The sequence below is a fragment of the Salvia hispanica genome, chromosome 2, assembly GCF_029641045.1.
Source record: "Salvia hispanica isolate PSC_SH4W2 chromosome 2, Shi_PSC_v1, whole genome shotgun sequence".
In the NCBI taxonomy this organism is placed as follows: domain Eukaryota; kingdom Viridiplantae; phylum Streptophyta; class Magnoliopsida; order Lamiales; family Lamiaceae; genus Salvia; species Salvia hispanica.
The window spans coordinates 21,720,879-21,737,033 of NC_142693.1; the positions used below are offsets into that span (position 1 = coordinate 21,720,879).

The following is a 16,155-nucleotide window of genomic DNA, read 5'->3' on the forward strand; positions in this document are numbered from 1 at the left end:
ACTTGATCTAGCATTATACTACTTAAACAATAAATTATTTAGTCATATTTATATATTTGGCAATATACATTCTATTTTTTTGGCATAACGGATTTAGAAAATATAAGAAAATATGATTGAAAAATATTAATGCAATGCTGATCTTATTCATATATTTTTATTATATAATTATACGAGTGAAATAAGTTAATAAAATATAAGACATTTATATCAAATGGAATAATATAGACAAATAGTACTAACTACACTTTTTTTATATTATAGGTTGATTACATTTTAATTATTGCCTACTATATTATAAATTTATGATCTATCCCCCAATAGAGAGGAGGGATATTAGATATACAACTTTTATTATAAACAATTCCTATATAGATTATACAGCTAATAACTAATCTTACTTCCCCTTTTTTCCTTCTATAAATACTTCCACCACTCTCATTTCAAACCGGAAACCAACTGTTTTTTTTTCAATTTTATTTATTAAATTCAACATTCTCTCTCTAAATGGAGTGGAAGAGGGGTCCGGTGATCGGCCGCGGCTCCACCGCCGCAGTTTCGCTCGCCACCACCGCCTCCGGCGACCTCTTCGCCGTCAAATCAGCGGAGCTCTCTTCCTCCACCTCCTTGCGCAACGAGCAGGCTCTGATTTCTCAGCTCTGCTCTCCCTTCATAGTGAAATGCTTCGGCTCCGAAATCGCGCGGGAGAGAGACGAGTTCGTCTTCAATTTCTTCCTCGAGTACGTCTCCGGCGGCACGCTCTCCGATCTGATCAGAAGCAATGGCGGCTCTCTCGATGAAATCACGATCCGATTCTACGCGGATCAGATCGCCAGGGGGCTCGATTACCTCCACCGCGTCGGAATCGTGCACTGCGATGTGAAAGGGGAGAATCTCCTGATCGCCGGCGACGGCGCGCTGAAAATCGCCGATTTCGGATGCGCGAAGCTCTCCGCCGCCGCCGGCGGCGGATTCGCCGGAACGCCGGCGTATATGTCGCCGGAGGCGGCGCGCGGCGAGGAGCAGGGGTTTCCGGCGGACGTGTGGGCGATGGGGTGCACGATCGTCGAGATGGCGACCGGAGCGAATCCGTGGCCGGGGATGAGGGATCCGGCGGCGGCGCTGTACAGAGTGGGGTACTCCGGCGACTCGCCGGCGATCCCGGGGTGGCTCTCCGGCGAGGCGAGGGATTTCGTGGCGAAGTGCCTCGTGCGGGACCCCGAGGAGCGGTGGACGGCCGCGGAGCTGCTAGGGCACCCGTTCCTCGCCTCTGCCGCGGCGGAGGCGAGCAACGGGGTTCGGAAATCGACGAAGAGATCGCCGACGAGTGTGATGGATCAGTGCTTTTGGGATGAATTGGAGGTTCCGGATTGTGCGTCAGATCCGACGGAGAGTCCTTCGGCTTCGGACTCTCCGGCCGGGAGGATCGGGTGCTTGATCGGGGACGGATTGAATTTCGATTACTCGGCGGCCGCGGCGGAGGAGGGCTGGATAACGGTGAGGGACAATGGGATGGGAACTGAAGGGGTTGTTGAATTGAATTATGAAGAATTGATGAATGGAGATAGTTTAATGGAGGGTTTAATTGAAGTTGAGGATTCATTGTTTCATTCAAATTGGGATGAAATTAGTAGTAGCAATATTGATGTTAGTAGTTTAGAATATATTCTTGGTGATAGTGATGTACATGATTCTGTACCAATAAGTGTTGCTTTGGAAAGAATGGTTATGAAGGATTTTTGTGATTCAAATCAACTTTTTAATGTTCTCTCTTTGTGTTTTCATTTTCCTTTCTCTTATAGTACTCTATATTACTGCAATCTTCTCGTGATTCATATCAACTTTTTAATGCTACTGATTGCTACCTCTTTTTGTGTTTTCATTTTCAACTTTAGGAAAACAAGCAATTTTTATAGTGTGAACAAGTACATATTTTATTTGTAATTAGATTTAGGATTCAAATATCATTATATCACTATTTCCTTAACTCATTTTTTCTAAAAAATCTTTATTTAGACTACAATACGTATGCAATGATTTACTATCATATAAGCGGAAAGTAAACGAAAATGAATGAAATTAGGACATTTTGTTGAAACAAAAAAGTATTGGAATAAATTCTTGAACAAGTTTTCTTTCCTTGAAAGCGATGAATGGATTTTTCTGCATTTCTAGAATTGCAAATGCATAATTCTATTATTCCACGCATTGAATTTTTACAAAAAAAATGAAAAGAAATCGAATGTTGGAGAAGGCATAAAATTGGACGGTGGTGATATGGAGGGATTAGAGTTGACTCCGTGTAAGCACAGTAAGTCAAGTGTGAACAACCCTTTGACATATAAAAGTCAACCACACCATTCATGTTCAGACCTCTAATGTGAACTCGAAGGACTATGGAGAATATTAGCTCCAATACTAGTATATAATTCTAGAAATGGGAAAACGTCAACACCTTTGTGCTTGAATTGGCATAGTCAACCGCTACTTTCTTTGCAACAATATACATAGCGGATTCAGAAAATGAAGCGGATTCGGATTCAGAAAATTAAACTTGCCAAAGCATGTCGTGCCAGCATTAGAGACATCAGAAGAGATGACTGAGGCGGAGTGGTAATCGTCACGAGGCAGAGCTGCCTGTTAGATTGCCAACACCTTTGAAGGTCAAATTAATGAAATTTTCCCACCTTCGTGATCCAACAATGGGATCAATTGCCCTGACCTCACCTGGATCCACAAGTCAACTACGAAACGGAAGTGGAGTTTGTAGGGGAAGTAGGTTTGGATTGTTTGAAGTGGAACTTGTGTGACAATGGGAGTTGGGCTTGTTCAATAGTTGGCTCAAAAAGTAAGTAAAAAGCCAAAGTCTATTATTATATGCAATTGGTGGTTGGGTTTGAAGGTGAAGACTTATCCATAAAACAAGAAATAAAGAAAGAAAAGAAGCTGTGCGTTGTGACCAAGCACCGACCCTGTAGGTGTTGTCTAGTCCTTTCCATTCCTAAGATTTGTCAACAACCTCTAATAATTTTCATCTAATTTTAAATAAGAAGTCACCACTTTAGGTAGACTCACAACATATAGGTTGATACGCATAAACATATGAGGCAAGATTTTTGAGACGGTAGGATCAATCATCTACCATTCATTGAAGTGAAGCTGATACTAATACGTGCATCAATACCAACCAAACCGAGTGAGATTTCATGTGAATGTCTCACCAAACTTGTCACCCTATTCAGAGCTGAAAAGAATTCCTTTAAATCAAATTCCAAATGGATAGCCAAATCATAATGATGCCACAATCATATTTAACCCAACAAGGTATATCCTCTCTTGCAGAGGAAAGTAGGTTGCCTTAGCCAAAATGCTCACCTAAATAAAGAGAGAATATTTATATCATGGGTCCATTTCACTACAAAATTTCCTCAACCCTATTGATGGCAGTATGGAGTTATTGTTCTCTTCCACTACTTAGTAAACCTTTAAAAGTTGAATGCTTCAATTTTCATGTTTAGGTAACAATTTTCATTACAAATATATATTTTTTTATTATAGGGTAAATGGTCGATTTTGCAAGACAATTTATTCTAAAAATGAAACGATGGGTACTAAATACTAGGTTTAGGTGGGACATTTTCGGGTAAATGTTCCCCAATGATGGAACATAATCAACCCTTGTAAAACCTCTAAAATAATAGTAGTACACTAGACCGCTATTTTCGTTATATGATTGAACATTTGAAGAACATATCCTACAAGTTTTAGGATCAAATAATCCATCCAAGTAAAGGGTATAATTCAACTTATATTGTTTTAGTCTATCGATCATTTCACCCAAAATAAATGCCTTCAATACGTTAGAAAGCAAAAACACTCAATCTTCAATTCGTACCAACAGCATTATACGAAGGTTGGTCAGCATAAAATTTCTATGACAAGTTATAAATCCATCAACTCCTAATGTAGACAAGTCAGCAAGGGTTGGCAGCTTATGTCCAAACACAACCTAAAAATGTAAGAACATGTAATGCTACACCAACCAAACAGGTCTTGTCCAGCTTTGGCTGCAACTTAAATCTAATCAAGCGCTATATCCAGCTTCTCTGCTAAGTTAACTGAACAATGAGGTCCTGAATCCTGACAGCTAATTTTGTAAAATCTTGTCAAGTGCCACGGGCCAATACGAACCCCACCGTCAAAGTATACACTAGGAGAAAAGGATAAGAGTAGGACCGGAAATAAATCCAGGGCCATTGATTCAAGATAGATGAGATCAAAAAATAACTCATATCTTCTGTATATATCTACTTGCCCCTTTAGTTGAAATATCCAATACTTTTCTCATGTTAATTTCATATGTATCTACAGCTTGGTGCAAGGCACCCAGATATCACATCTAAGGTGGAGCCTCACCAAATGTGAATGGGTGCATGCCTCGGCCCAGCAAGGCACACCGACGCAATAGTCTCACATTTAGAGTTTAAAGTTCCTTGGCCCACATGCATTTGGGCTTCTTGAGGCTTGAAAATGAATTGGCTTTCATGTTTAAGCATCTCTTTGAAGCAGGCCATGTGAAAACAGCCACAATTAAGATGATTAAAGAAATACTAGAAAGTGAAAAATTTGAAATCTAAAGATACACCTATGCTCTGATTCTTTTGAAGCCTCCCTCTCCTCTCACATATGAACATCCATACTTATGATGTTCATGTTTTTTTTTTGTTTTAAGCCTCACAGGGCATTGAAAATGTCTCGAGGCTTAAAACGCATTTCAAAACCTTGACCTACGACGAGGCACACACACATTTCGTGAGCACCGCTCACATATAGTATCTATTAGTTTTTTTACACATTTATTTTAATTCGTATAACACGAAGCAATTGATGATAGGGACAATTGTATGGTAAGGCCAGAAGCAGCCTAACAGTTTTACATATATGCACACAGATATCAGTAAATCCTCATTGATAACAAATTTCAAGGGTACCAAATCATTCATCAGAATCCACTGCATTACAGTCTACCTAGAAAAACATAGCAAACCAGAATGATAAATGCAGGGTTATTAACCTCCACAAAGCTGTTAGCATCCTGTTTTCATTAACTTGAATCGTCATCATCCTCAGCTTTAGCCTTGCCCTTCGTCTTTGCTTCCTCCGACTTGTGCTCGGACCTCTTAATGGCTTCCATGTGCTTCCTCAACATGCGAACCTCTTTAATGTAGTAATGGATTCTATCGATCATCAACGCCAGGAATAGAGCAAATCCTGCAAAATCGATCGAGTTTTCCTCTCAATTTCACTCTTACAGCTTCCAAAAAATCACAAATTATACCAGACATCATTACATCAGCTCACATTTTGCTTTTTTGGATTATAACCTTCATTCAGTGCAACCTCTTGCAAATGAATGCAATGATAAAATTTGTTACTGTATAATCAACAGCATTCTCCTCTTAATTTCACTCTTGCAGCCTATAGGTTCCTAACAGTGACAAATTTCTACTAGACATCATTACACCAGCTCACATTTTGCTTTTTAGAATTAGAACCTTCAACCAATGCAACCTCTTTCAGATGAATGTTATGATATAATTTGATACAATCAACTCCATTTTCCTCCGAATTTCAATTCCAAACAGTCACAAATTTCTACTACACATCATTGCATTAGCTCACATTTTGCATTTTAGAAGTCAATCAACAACACAACCTCTTGCAAATGAATATACTGATACAATCAATTAATCACTCAACAACTCGATAACCGGATGATTCGAACAATCACATAAACAGATAAACCCCAACGCAAAACGCCAATTTTAATTTCCCCAAATAATAACTGTTCAATCATTGTATCTCTAGGTTAATTAATCAAAATCGCAATCACAATCATAATTTTCACACCAAAAGGGGGAAACCTCATTGAGCAAGGGTTTAAAGAGAGAGAGGGAGATTAATTAACCTAAAAGCGATGCTTCGAGGAGCTGATTGGCCAGGAGAACCTGATCGGTCGGATTGACCGCGCCGCCGCCTTCAACGGTGCGGGTCTGGATGGTGGTGATGTTGTAGATGAGCGACATCATGATGACGAAGAGAGTGCCGCCGGCGGTGGAGGCGACGACGGGGCCGCGGCCCTGCTTGAGGCGGTCGAGCAGCATCAGCAGCGGCTTCCTCAGCGGCGTCCGGAAAAGTAGGACCAGAATCACCGCCACTTCTCCGAACACCAGAGCGTAGAGAGGCTGGATCATTTTTTCTCACACAGTTTTTCGTGAGGGGGTGTGTGTTTTTTTAGGGGGGTAGAAGGAGAATTAAGAGTTTTCGGTGTAGAATTGAAGATTCGATGGGAAAGTTAAAGGGCGAAAGAAAAGTATCAGAATATAGGAGACGTGGCCTAACCGTAGAGGACCACCTGTCTATTACGTGTACTTCTCTAGTCATTTTGTTGGACCGACTGGTGTTGCTGCCGGCCTAAAAACCGTCGGTTCCGGTTCTGATTCCGAATCCGAATTGGTAATTGAACCAAAACCGGCCTATCAAAATTCGAGCGCTTGCGATTTGGAGAAATCTATTTAATTCAATCAACTACGTGAAGTTTACAACAATTTATAATACTCCATCCGTCTTACTTTAAGAGTCCCATTTGAGTTCGACATGAATTTTAAGAAATACTATTATATAAGAAAGTGAAAAAGGATTGGTATCGGGTACTGGCTACCGGTGACATCGGGAAACGGGGCGGGATCAAGTATTGTATTTTAATGTTTTGTGGGTATGGGTATACCCTATATCCGACGGGTATATCCAATAATCCCGATAATACCCATTATTTTTATGGTTCTTGTTTTCAAATTTTTTATTTTAGTTAATTAGTTTCAAATATATAGTGCTCGATAAACTTTATTTCTTATTGTATTTGCTCTCTGAATTCTCTTTTAATTAAGGTCAGTATTTCTTTTGTTTAGGTGAGTATTTCTTTTATTTTTCCGATTTTAATCATATCATCAGTAAGTAAGAGATTAGAAATCACCACATTTGTGCATAGTTAATAGTTGGAAATTGTGGAAACATAGCAAAGTTTAAAACACACAAATATGAAATCATGGTATAACAACAATCCAAAATTCATTTTGGACTTACAAACATGTAAAAACAGCCAACGGATTTGAGTACCCGCAACTGCGGGTACGAGATACCCGATGCGGGTATCGGGATACCCATTTAACTATACGGGTCAGGATTGGATAGTATAATATAGAACTTTTCAGGTTGGGATACCCGCAAAATCGGGTTTGGATACTCGCGGGTACCCGTTTCGACACCCCTACGTGGAATGTGAGGTCTATTATTAAATATGGAATATTTCAATCATGACTCTTAAAATGGGACACTAAAAAATGGTAAGCCGAGACTCCTAAAATGAAACGCAGAAAGTAAGTTTTAGAGCAAAACATTTCTATTGGACAAATTGGTAAATTTGATCTTTGAAGGCCCAAGATAATTGAAGTATTTGTAAGAGACAATTTTTCATCAACAAATATCTTTGTCATTAGCATTATACTAAAAATATAAAAATCGAGAAATTATATTCGTTATTTATGGTTATTTTATTTGACGATAACAGCTGCAAAGGTTAATCTTAAAGACTTACATGTTTAGTTGGCAGGATTCTGTCTGGGAATATAATCTGATTCCTTAAATTTTAAATTTATGTGTTTGTTTGGATTTTTAATCAAACTGGGAAAGTAATCAGAATCCGAGAACAAGGAAAATTCGTACAACTTTCCAGGATTCTTAATCCTAGTTTTTCTTAGATATTCTTTTTCCCAATTTTAGGATTCTTACATATTTAATGCAATATAATATAGTCTATTATAATAATAATAATAATAATAATAATAATAATTATTATTAGTAATTATAAGTTTTAAAAATAATTTAAAATTATAAATCATACTCCTTAATTTCACTATAATAAATAATTATAATTAAAATTATCATAATTATAACTATATTTTATAATAATTCACAATAGTAGTTAATAATTTATTAAATAGTTAAAATATAATTATACAATATAACGCATAATAAATAATAATTATTATATTTTATAAATTAATAATTATCAACAAAATCATAGTGAAATTTTAATTTATAATTTTTTTAATTATAATATAATAATTATTATATTTATTATTATAATAAATGAGTATAATACTTCATGTAACTACAATTATAGTTATAATTATATATTATATATTATATAGTATGATGGATAATCCATATTTAAGCTAAAAATATAATAATATAATAATTATTATTTGTAATTAATAATTTATTAAAATTTTATATTATTATTCTTTTTTATAAATAAAAAAATAATGAGTGTATTTTTAGTTTGGTGTTTAAATCAAATATAAATTTAAAATCTTGATATTTTTTAAAAACAAGAAAATAAAGTAACTAGGAATCATATTTTCAGAATTCATTTTTAAAGGAATTATTTTTCTTGTCAACTTTACTTTTTCACATGGCCTTAAACAATAAACAATCCCATGATTCATTCTCACTTATTCCGTTATATGATCTCAATTTTGGGCCTAAACTCAGGAGTTTAGCTAATATTGAGCCTCCAGAATATGGGCATAATGGGCCGAAAATCCAACAGTGAGCCCATAACACATTATCTGATTTAGGCTGAAGCACAGTGAATTTAGCTGAAGACTCTAACGACCAAGGTACCGAAGAAGGTGGCACAAACTGCGGCGATTCTAATGGCGGCGGCGTTCTCTCCTCCTCTACAGTTCTCCTCTACTCCTTCATCAGCTTCCTCCTTCTCTGGCGACTCTCCCTCTGTTCATTCGCTGAACTTTAACCCTCTCAAATTGAGACCTTCCAGAGCAGTCTCAGTCCGCGCCTCCGCAGATGATTCCGGTATCTCTATCTCCATCATCATATGCTATCTATGGAAAGTATTTGAAAATGAGTTGACGTGTTTTGATTTTGATAAGTGAAATGCCGAAGCTGAATTTGCTTTGATTTTGAAGTTTCCCCCTATTGTTTCCGATTCTTCGTTATGACCTATTCCGATTTTTTGCTGAATCCGTGGCAGTGGTGACGTTGCTTGATTACGGTGCGGGGAATGTGCGCAGTGTCAGAAATGCAATTCGATTTCTCGGCTACGACATCAAAGATGTAGCTTTTCTCAATCCTTTTGTTTATTTTCCTTTTTCCTTCATTTTCTGTTATTCCAGTTCAGCTAGTGAAATTTCTGTATCTCCATTGGAAGATAATATAGTCTATTTCAGCTAGGAATTGTCTTTCTTCATTTATTAGATAGGTCTTCACAGATCCTGATTTCTCTACTTTCTGGTCTTGGTCTTTTAGGTGCAAAAACCAGAGGATATATTGAATGCCAAGCGACTTGTTTTTCCCGGTGTTGGTGCATTTGCACCTGCCATGGATGTGTTGGAAAAGAAGGGGTAAAGTTATTTAGTTTGCAAATTATATTTCAGTGCTGTAATGTGAAACATGACTATATTAACTATCAGGATAACTCATTATATTCCCTCATTTAAGTTTTTATTTTGAGCTGAATCACTGCTTACTCAATGATTCACCAACTATTTTAGACTGGCTGAGGCACTCTGCACTTACATTGAACAAGATCGTCCCTTTCTAGGCATTTGTCTTGGATTGCAGCTACTTTTTGAGTCGAGTGAGGAAAACGGACCAGGTAGTTATTTGACGCTCCTTTTATTATTTCAAGCATATGTATTATACTAACATCTTATACATCTTTCTCTAGAATTTTAGAATCAGTTTGACGAGTGAACTTGTTGAATAACTCTTTGTGACCTGTTAATATTTTTCCCCTTTCATGTATTTTCCATGTCGTACAAGTTTCAAACATTTAGTTTTTGTTTGTGTTCACAGAGAATATATAGATATGTTGTGCATTTTTGGCTCCCAGTTTCTTCTATTCATAGATGATATACTAATCAGACAGGAAGTGGATTGTGCTTGGCATTGCTCATTGATTTACTTAATTACTTTTATTACTTGTTGACTATTGATGATGCCTGCTTAGTCAAGCTAATTTCTTGCCATTATTTTCAGTCAAAGGTCTCGGTTTGATCCCTGGAGTTGTTGGACGTTTTGATTCGTCAAATGGTTTCAGAGTACCTCATATTGGCTGGAATGCTGTGAAAGTCACAAAAGACTCCCAAATTTTGGATGATATTGGAAACCGTCATGTCTACTTTGTCCATTCTTATCGCGCAACCCCTGTAATATATCTTTTACAATAGCTGTCTTATGAATTTGTGATTTCAATTTCTCATTTCCTGTGTCCTTACATTTCAAGTGTGTGCTTCCTTTTCTTATCCTATATAGTCAGATGATAATAAAGAATGGATATCTTCGACATGCAACTATGATAGTGATTTTATAGCTTCCATAAGAAGGGGAAATGTTCACGCTGTTCAGTTCCATCCGGAAAAGAGTGGTGGTAAGAGCTTCTGACTTGTTGTGAAATTAAAGAAATTAAAAGGGAATCATTTGAGCACTTCAGGGAATAGAAGGGAATAAAACTGAACTTTAGTCTCCGTAGTCCGTATTTGTTCTAGCCATGCAAATATACACAACTTACTTACATTTTTGGGGTGGTTTCTGCAGAGGCTGGCCTCTCTGTCCTGAGAAGGTTTTTGTACCCGAAGTCTGAAATTACAAAGGTATCAATTAACAGAATATCCTTCCTTTTATATTAGATATTCCTATAACCAAATAACATACTGATATCTTCTTGTGAAGAAAGGTGCCAGTTAAAGGGAGGGCGTCCAAACTTGCCAAGAGGGTAAGTGATGTAGTTCAGTCAGTGCTAGCATAATAGTTACAATTCAATTAATTGAATGCAACTTAAATTCACAAGTTCTGAAAGAAAATACCTCAATTTTGAGCAGCATAGTAATTAATTGCAGTAGTTGTTCTTTTACCTAGTTTAGACATTATTGTTTGGAATCTTCTGTGTTACTTATAAACTAGTATGTCCTTGAAGAGATTTCTGCTTCATGTGTAAAGTCTAAAAAACGTCAGCTGATGCCTTTGAACGAACACAAAAAGCATCATTGATGTGTAATTGGCTATTTAATAAATCAAAATTGGTTTCTACTGACATAACTAAAAAAATCGTGTATCTCTTAAATCACATTGACCAGGTCATCGCTTGTCTTGATGTGAGAGCAAATGACAATGGTGATCTTGTTGTAACAAAAGGAGATCAATATGACGTAAGAGAGCAGACCGTTGAAAATGAGGTACTTTAACTGTTTAACATAAATGCTTCATGTATTGTTATTTTATGCCTGATAATTTTCTGTCATTCACATGAAATTCTCCATGTTAGTTATGTTAAGAAAACTCATGTATTTGAGAGACATAAATGGTCTTTGAACACTTTAGGCTCCCAAGATTCTGCTTTTCTCTATCCAATGCAAATATGGATAATTTGCTATTTAAATCTTGAAGCATGACCCAATTTTCAATTTCGACATGAGTTGACCTTACCGAACAAGAACAAGTATACAACCTTTCGATTCAATTTGTAACAAATATTGGTTTGATGGTCAGGAAGTTAACACTTTCTTGATGAAACTAGTTGTCTAGTTTGTGTTTGAAATGTGTATCTCCACTTTATATGATTGTTTTTTTAAGGTGAGAAACCTTGGCAAGCCAGTGGAACTTGCTGGACAATATTACATGGATGGAGCTGATGAGGTATGTCCTTTCCTTGGATTATGTCACATAAGGTAGAAAGGAATGCAAAATACATGAACCCAAACAAACAGTAGACTTTGCTTTGCATCCTATCCTACAAAAATGGAGCCTAAGATTTTATCTTTCGCTGTTCCAGGTCAGCTTTCTGAACATTACTGGCTTCCGTGACTTCCCTCTAGGTGATTTACCAATGCTACAGGTTTGTTATATGTATGTTGTGTAGCTTAATAAGTTGTCTCCTACTTTCATTGGCTTCTTAAAAATAGTTTTGCTAGAACACTGACAGTTTGTTTTTACACATCGTGTCTATTAATTTTGTTAGACTATGTTCATTGTTCTGTTTTTCTATCTGTATAGGTGCTGAAGTATGCATCAGAGAATGTTTTTGTTCCCTTGACAGTTGGAGGTGGCATCCGGGATTTTACTGATGGAAATGGCCGGTATGTTCTATATATTTCGCCACCCATAAAAGAATTTAATTTCTAATTCTTTTATATTGGTAGATATATGATTGTTATAGTGTCCTAGAAGAATTCAGTACTTGTGCATTTACTTATTTTTTTTGATGTTAATAAACAAATGTTTCACAGATACTACTCAAGTTTAGAAGTTGCTTCAGAATATTTCCGATCTGGTGCCGATAAGGTCTCTATTGGAAGTGATGCAGTTTATGCTGCAGAAGAGTATCTAAAAACCAAAGTACTCCCTTCTGTCCTTGTACATCTTCTGATAATATGGTGTCTGCCTCAAATTAATGTTGCTTGGTTTACTTCTTTAGGTAAAAACTGGAAAGACTAGCATAGAGCAAATCTCTAGAGTATATGGAAATCAGGTGAGGTTTATTATCATCAGCAATAATTTATCCATTCTGTCTTGATGTCTTCACGACATCTAGTAACGAGCTTATAGATCTATCGTTTATTCCCTTTTGTTCCTATATTTCACATCTGACCATATTTCTGTGCATTTCATGCAACAGGCTGTGGTTATAAGCATTGATCCTCGTCGGGTGTACTTGAAAGATCCTAATGATGTAGAGTTCAAGTCAGTAAGAGTTTCAAAACCAGGTAAATGAATCTTTTATTTTGTATGTTGCTCTATAAAACTTTACATTAGCTCGATAGCCAGAAGCTTACATTGACTAACTAACAGCACAGTCAGTCAGCTTATTATTTATGAGAAAAAAACTCAAAACTTATTCTTTTTTAACATATGGCATATGCACAACTGGTGCTTTATTCAGGTCCTAATGGTGAGCAATTTGCTTGGTACCAGTGCACGGTACGTCTCAGTCTATCTGTTTGTTCTAGGACCATATTTTCCTCAGTTTCTCTATACATAAATGCTTGTAATCTCCAATTGCTGCTGTTTTCTAGGTAAATGGTGGGCGAGAAGGTCGATCCATCGGTGCATATGAGCTTGCAAAAGTTGTGGAAGAACTAGGAGCCGGAGAGATACTCTTAAATTGCATTGACTGTGATGGTAAGATTTATTCTTATGCTTTTGCCTTAAGGAATATTTAAATGTTGATGCATTTCGGGTTCAGTGCGTATCTTCGTTCACTGTTTTATCGTTATCTAAGCCTTTTGACGGATTTTCTCTCCCTCTGCTCGTGAGACGGGAAAAGACATGTCGATTCAAAAACTGCCAAATCTATTTACATTGTCTCCTATGGTCTCTTACCAGGACAAGGTCAAGGCTTTGACATCGATCTAATAAAGCTGATCTCAGACGCTGTTAGTATTCCAGTGATAGCAAGTAGTGGTGCTGGGTCTGCTGAACATTTCTCTGAAGTTTTCTCGAAAACAAATGCCTCAGCTGCCCTTGCTGCCGGCATTTTCCACCGCAAGGAGGTAAAGATTACCCTCAAACATGCCCTCCCCCATTGGTTTAGGCCTTTTCCACTTATTTAGCTCCATTTGTTTTATTTGTTGCAGGTTCCCATTCAAGCTGTTAAAGACCACCTACTTAAGGAAGGTGTAGAAGTAAGGGCGTGACAGAAGTGTCGGAGCCAGTGCAGCTCGGGCAGGGGCTTGGATGGTGCTGGACCACGCGGTGGAACAAGATGGGGTTGGGTGGTGAAGAAATCTAGCAAACATGGAGCTTGGGAGATGGAGAAGAAAGAGAAGCAATAAACAACTGCTTTAACTTTCATGAATTAATTGAGGAATCAACTTAGAAGTTAAATTCATATCAATACTATTCCTTTTTCTATAAATATGCTTCTTACTTTTGTTTGCTGCTTCTTATAGTAGTACTCCCTCCGTTCCTTACTAAGTGAGACATTTCTTTTCGACACTTATTTAGGCCTTACACAACCGTAGACTTCAATGGCACCACTTTCGCTCGAGAGCATTCTAGCATGCACGGTGCAGAGAGAAAGGAGGCACATAGAGCGGACTAGAGATATATTAGTAGACATTTTTACAATAAAAATGAATATAGAAAAAAAATGTGTTATGCAAATTGAAAGGATTTAATGGGGATTTACAGTAATATGAAACATGTTTTTTCTGTGGATTAATTGTAAATATGTGTGACTTTGATACATTGCTTATGAAATTCATGGCATCGTTGGAAATTGGAAAACTTTGCTCTTTCAAGATAGCTGATATTTGAATTAAGAAACACTGATTCTGATATTTTCTAGTAAGTATACGAGTTGATGTTTTCTTGAGCCTATGAGCTTCGAAATAATTCTTTATAGTTCCAACGACTTTTCTTACAAAGATGCATAAAATTAGTTAAGGCTCCGTTACGTTCGGCTGAGCATGCATAATTGAAATTAGAGTCTCGAATTCCAAATCCAATAGTACTATTTGATAACACAAAATATTTAGATTTGAAATTGAATTACAATTCCAATTCCTCAGAATTCATATTTGAATTTCATATCAAAACTAAATTAATATTCCGAATAGTTATAAAATTATAACATTCGGTACTTTCACATACTACACAAAAAAAAAACATTGCACACAAACTGCACACACAATTCATATCATTCCCTCAAATTCAATTCCGTAAATCATTTTTATCGAGCAAAGGATTTGAAATTCCTTCAAATTCAATTCAGTAGGGTTCTAATTAATATTTTAGAGCACTCCCAATGGTTTGGGGATAAACTCCCTTATTTCTCCCTAACTCCTGCCACATCAACACTAAAATTTATCCCCAGTTTTTAGCCAACTTTTAGCCAACCTCTGCAATGGTTTCTCCCTTATTTCTCCCTAACTCAACATTTCATTTTTACATCATCACTAATTTAATTGTTTTATTTTTATATATAATAAAGCTAGCTTATTTAATTTATAAGATAAAACAAATAATAGTAATAAAGTTCGTTGTATTAAATACGGGTACACATTACAACGAAGAAAATTAAAAAAAAAAAGTACACGAATGGAAAAAAAACATCAAAAAAAAAATTCAAAGAAAAAAAAATTCAAGGGCGGTGGGCGCGGTTTCTATTTGCCCACAATTCTTCGATGATATCGTGTTGTAGTGCTTGATGGGCCTCCTTCTGGTGTATGTCCATGAACGCCTGGAACCGTTCATGTTCGTTGTGCGGTACACCCTGGCGGGCGGACTCGGTTGAGACACCGTGACTCGATGATGCAACACTTGGGTCGTTGGTGACGTCGAGGACGCCTTCGTGTTCATCATCGATGATCATGTTATGCATGATGATGCACGCATACATGATATCGGCAATATCCCCCTGGTAGAAAAAGCGCGTCGGGCCCTTTACCAGTGCAAATCGCGATTGGAGCACCCCAAATGCCCTCTCCACATCCTTGCGCGCAGACTCTTGCGCTCGGGCAAAATACCTTCTTCTATCTCCGAGGTACCTCTTCGAAACCCGCTACATCCCATCCGGTGGGAGCGGGAGGTACCTCTTCTTCGCAAGAAGAATGTGATATTTCCTGGTCGGACTGAGCACGAGACGATGAATCAGAACTCATTTAATAAAGATGGAGAGAAAAAAGATTGAAAATTTGTGTGAATGAAGTTTGTGGGTGATGAATGGAGGAAGAGGATGAAATATTTATAGGGGTGGAAATTAGAATATGACCGTTGAGGAAAAAAAAAAAAAAAAAAAAAAAGATCATCGCCGAAAAATCGCCGAACAGCTCCCCACAGTGGCCGGCGATGATCCGGCGATAGCCCGACGTTAAAACGCCGCTTGGCGTAAAATCGGTAGGATTTTCGCCGAAAAATCGCCGAAATCCTCCCAATGGCCGGCGATAAGTCGGCGATATCCGGCGAAAAATCGCCGGATTTTCGCCGTCGCCATTGGGAGTGCTCTTATCCAGCTAATTGGGACGAATAAATGACGTGCATGTGTTGTGGATGACCTCAGTTACGTGCCGTGCA

At 37.4% G+C, this 16,155-nt stretch overlaps 2 protein-coding genes and 1 pseudogene across 2 annotated transcripts; 2 read left to right on the forward strand and 1 right to left on the reverse strand.

Moving 5' to 3' along the window:
- Positions 1 to 327: 327 nt before the first annotated feature.
- Positions 328 to 4,425, forward strand: LOC125189218 (mitogen-activated protein kinase kinase kinase 18 pseudogene; annotated as a pseudogene).
- A 529-nt stretch (positions 4,426 to 4,954) lies between these two features.
- On the reverse strand, positions 4,955 to 6,339 carry LOC125204140 (uncharacterized). The gene is made up of 2 exons (XM_048102706.2): positions 5,969 to 6,339; positions 4,955 to 5,271 (listed from the first exon to the last, which is right to left on the reverse strand). The coding sequence occupies exons 1-2, from the start codon at positions 6,252 to 6,254 to the stop codon at positions 5,105 to 5,107; spliced, it is 453 nt and encodes a 150-aa protein (XP_047958663.1). The 5' UTR covers positions 6,255 to 6,339; the 3' UTR covers positions 4,955 to 5,104.
- Positions 6,340 to 8,720: 2,381 nt separating this feature from the next.
- AT-HF (HIS HF) lies at positions 8,721 to 14,012 on the forward strand. Its single transcript, XM_048100783.2, has 19 exons — positions 8,721 to 8,937; positions 9,116 to 9,198; positions 9,391 to 9,485; positions 9,636 to 9,739; positions 10,123 to 10,292; positions 10,399 to 10,513; positions 10,681 to 10,736; positions 10,820 to 10,858; positions 11,220 to 11,318; positions 11,716 to 11,778; positions 11,915 to 11,977; positions 12,136 to 12,218; positions 12,369 to 12,477; positions 12,557 to 12,610; positions 12,758 to 12,845; positions 13,022 to 13,059; positions 13,155 to 13,260; positions 13,465 to 13,631; positions 13,716 to 14,012. The coding sequence occupies exons 1-19, from the start codon at positions 8,778 to 8,780 to the stop codon at positions 13,773 to 13,775; spliced, it is 1,752 nt and encodes a 583-aa protein (XP_047956740.1). The 5' UTR covers positions 8,721 to 8,777; the 3' UTR covers positions 13,776 to 14,012.
- The last annotated feature ends 2,143 nt before the right edge of the window (positions 14,013 to 16,155 follow it).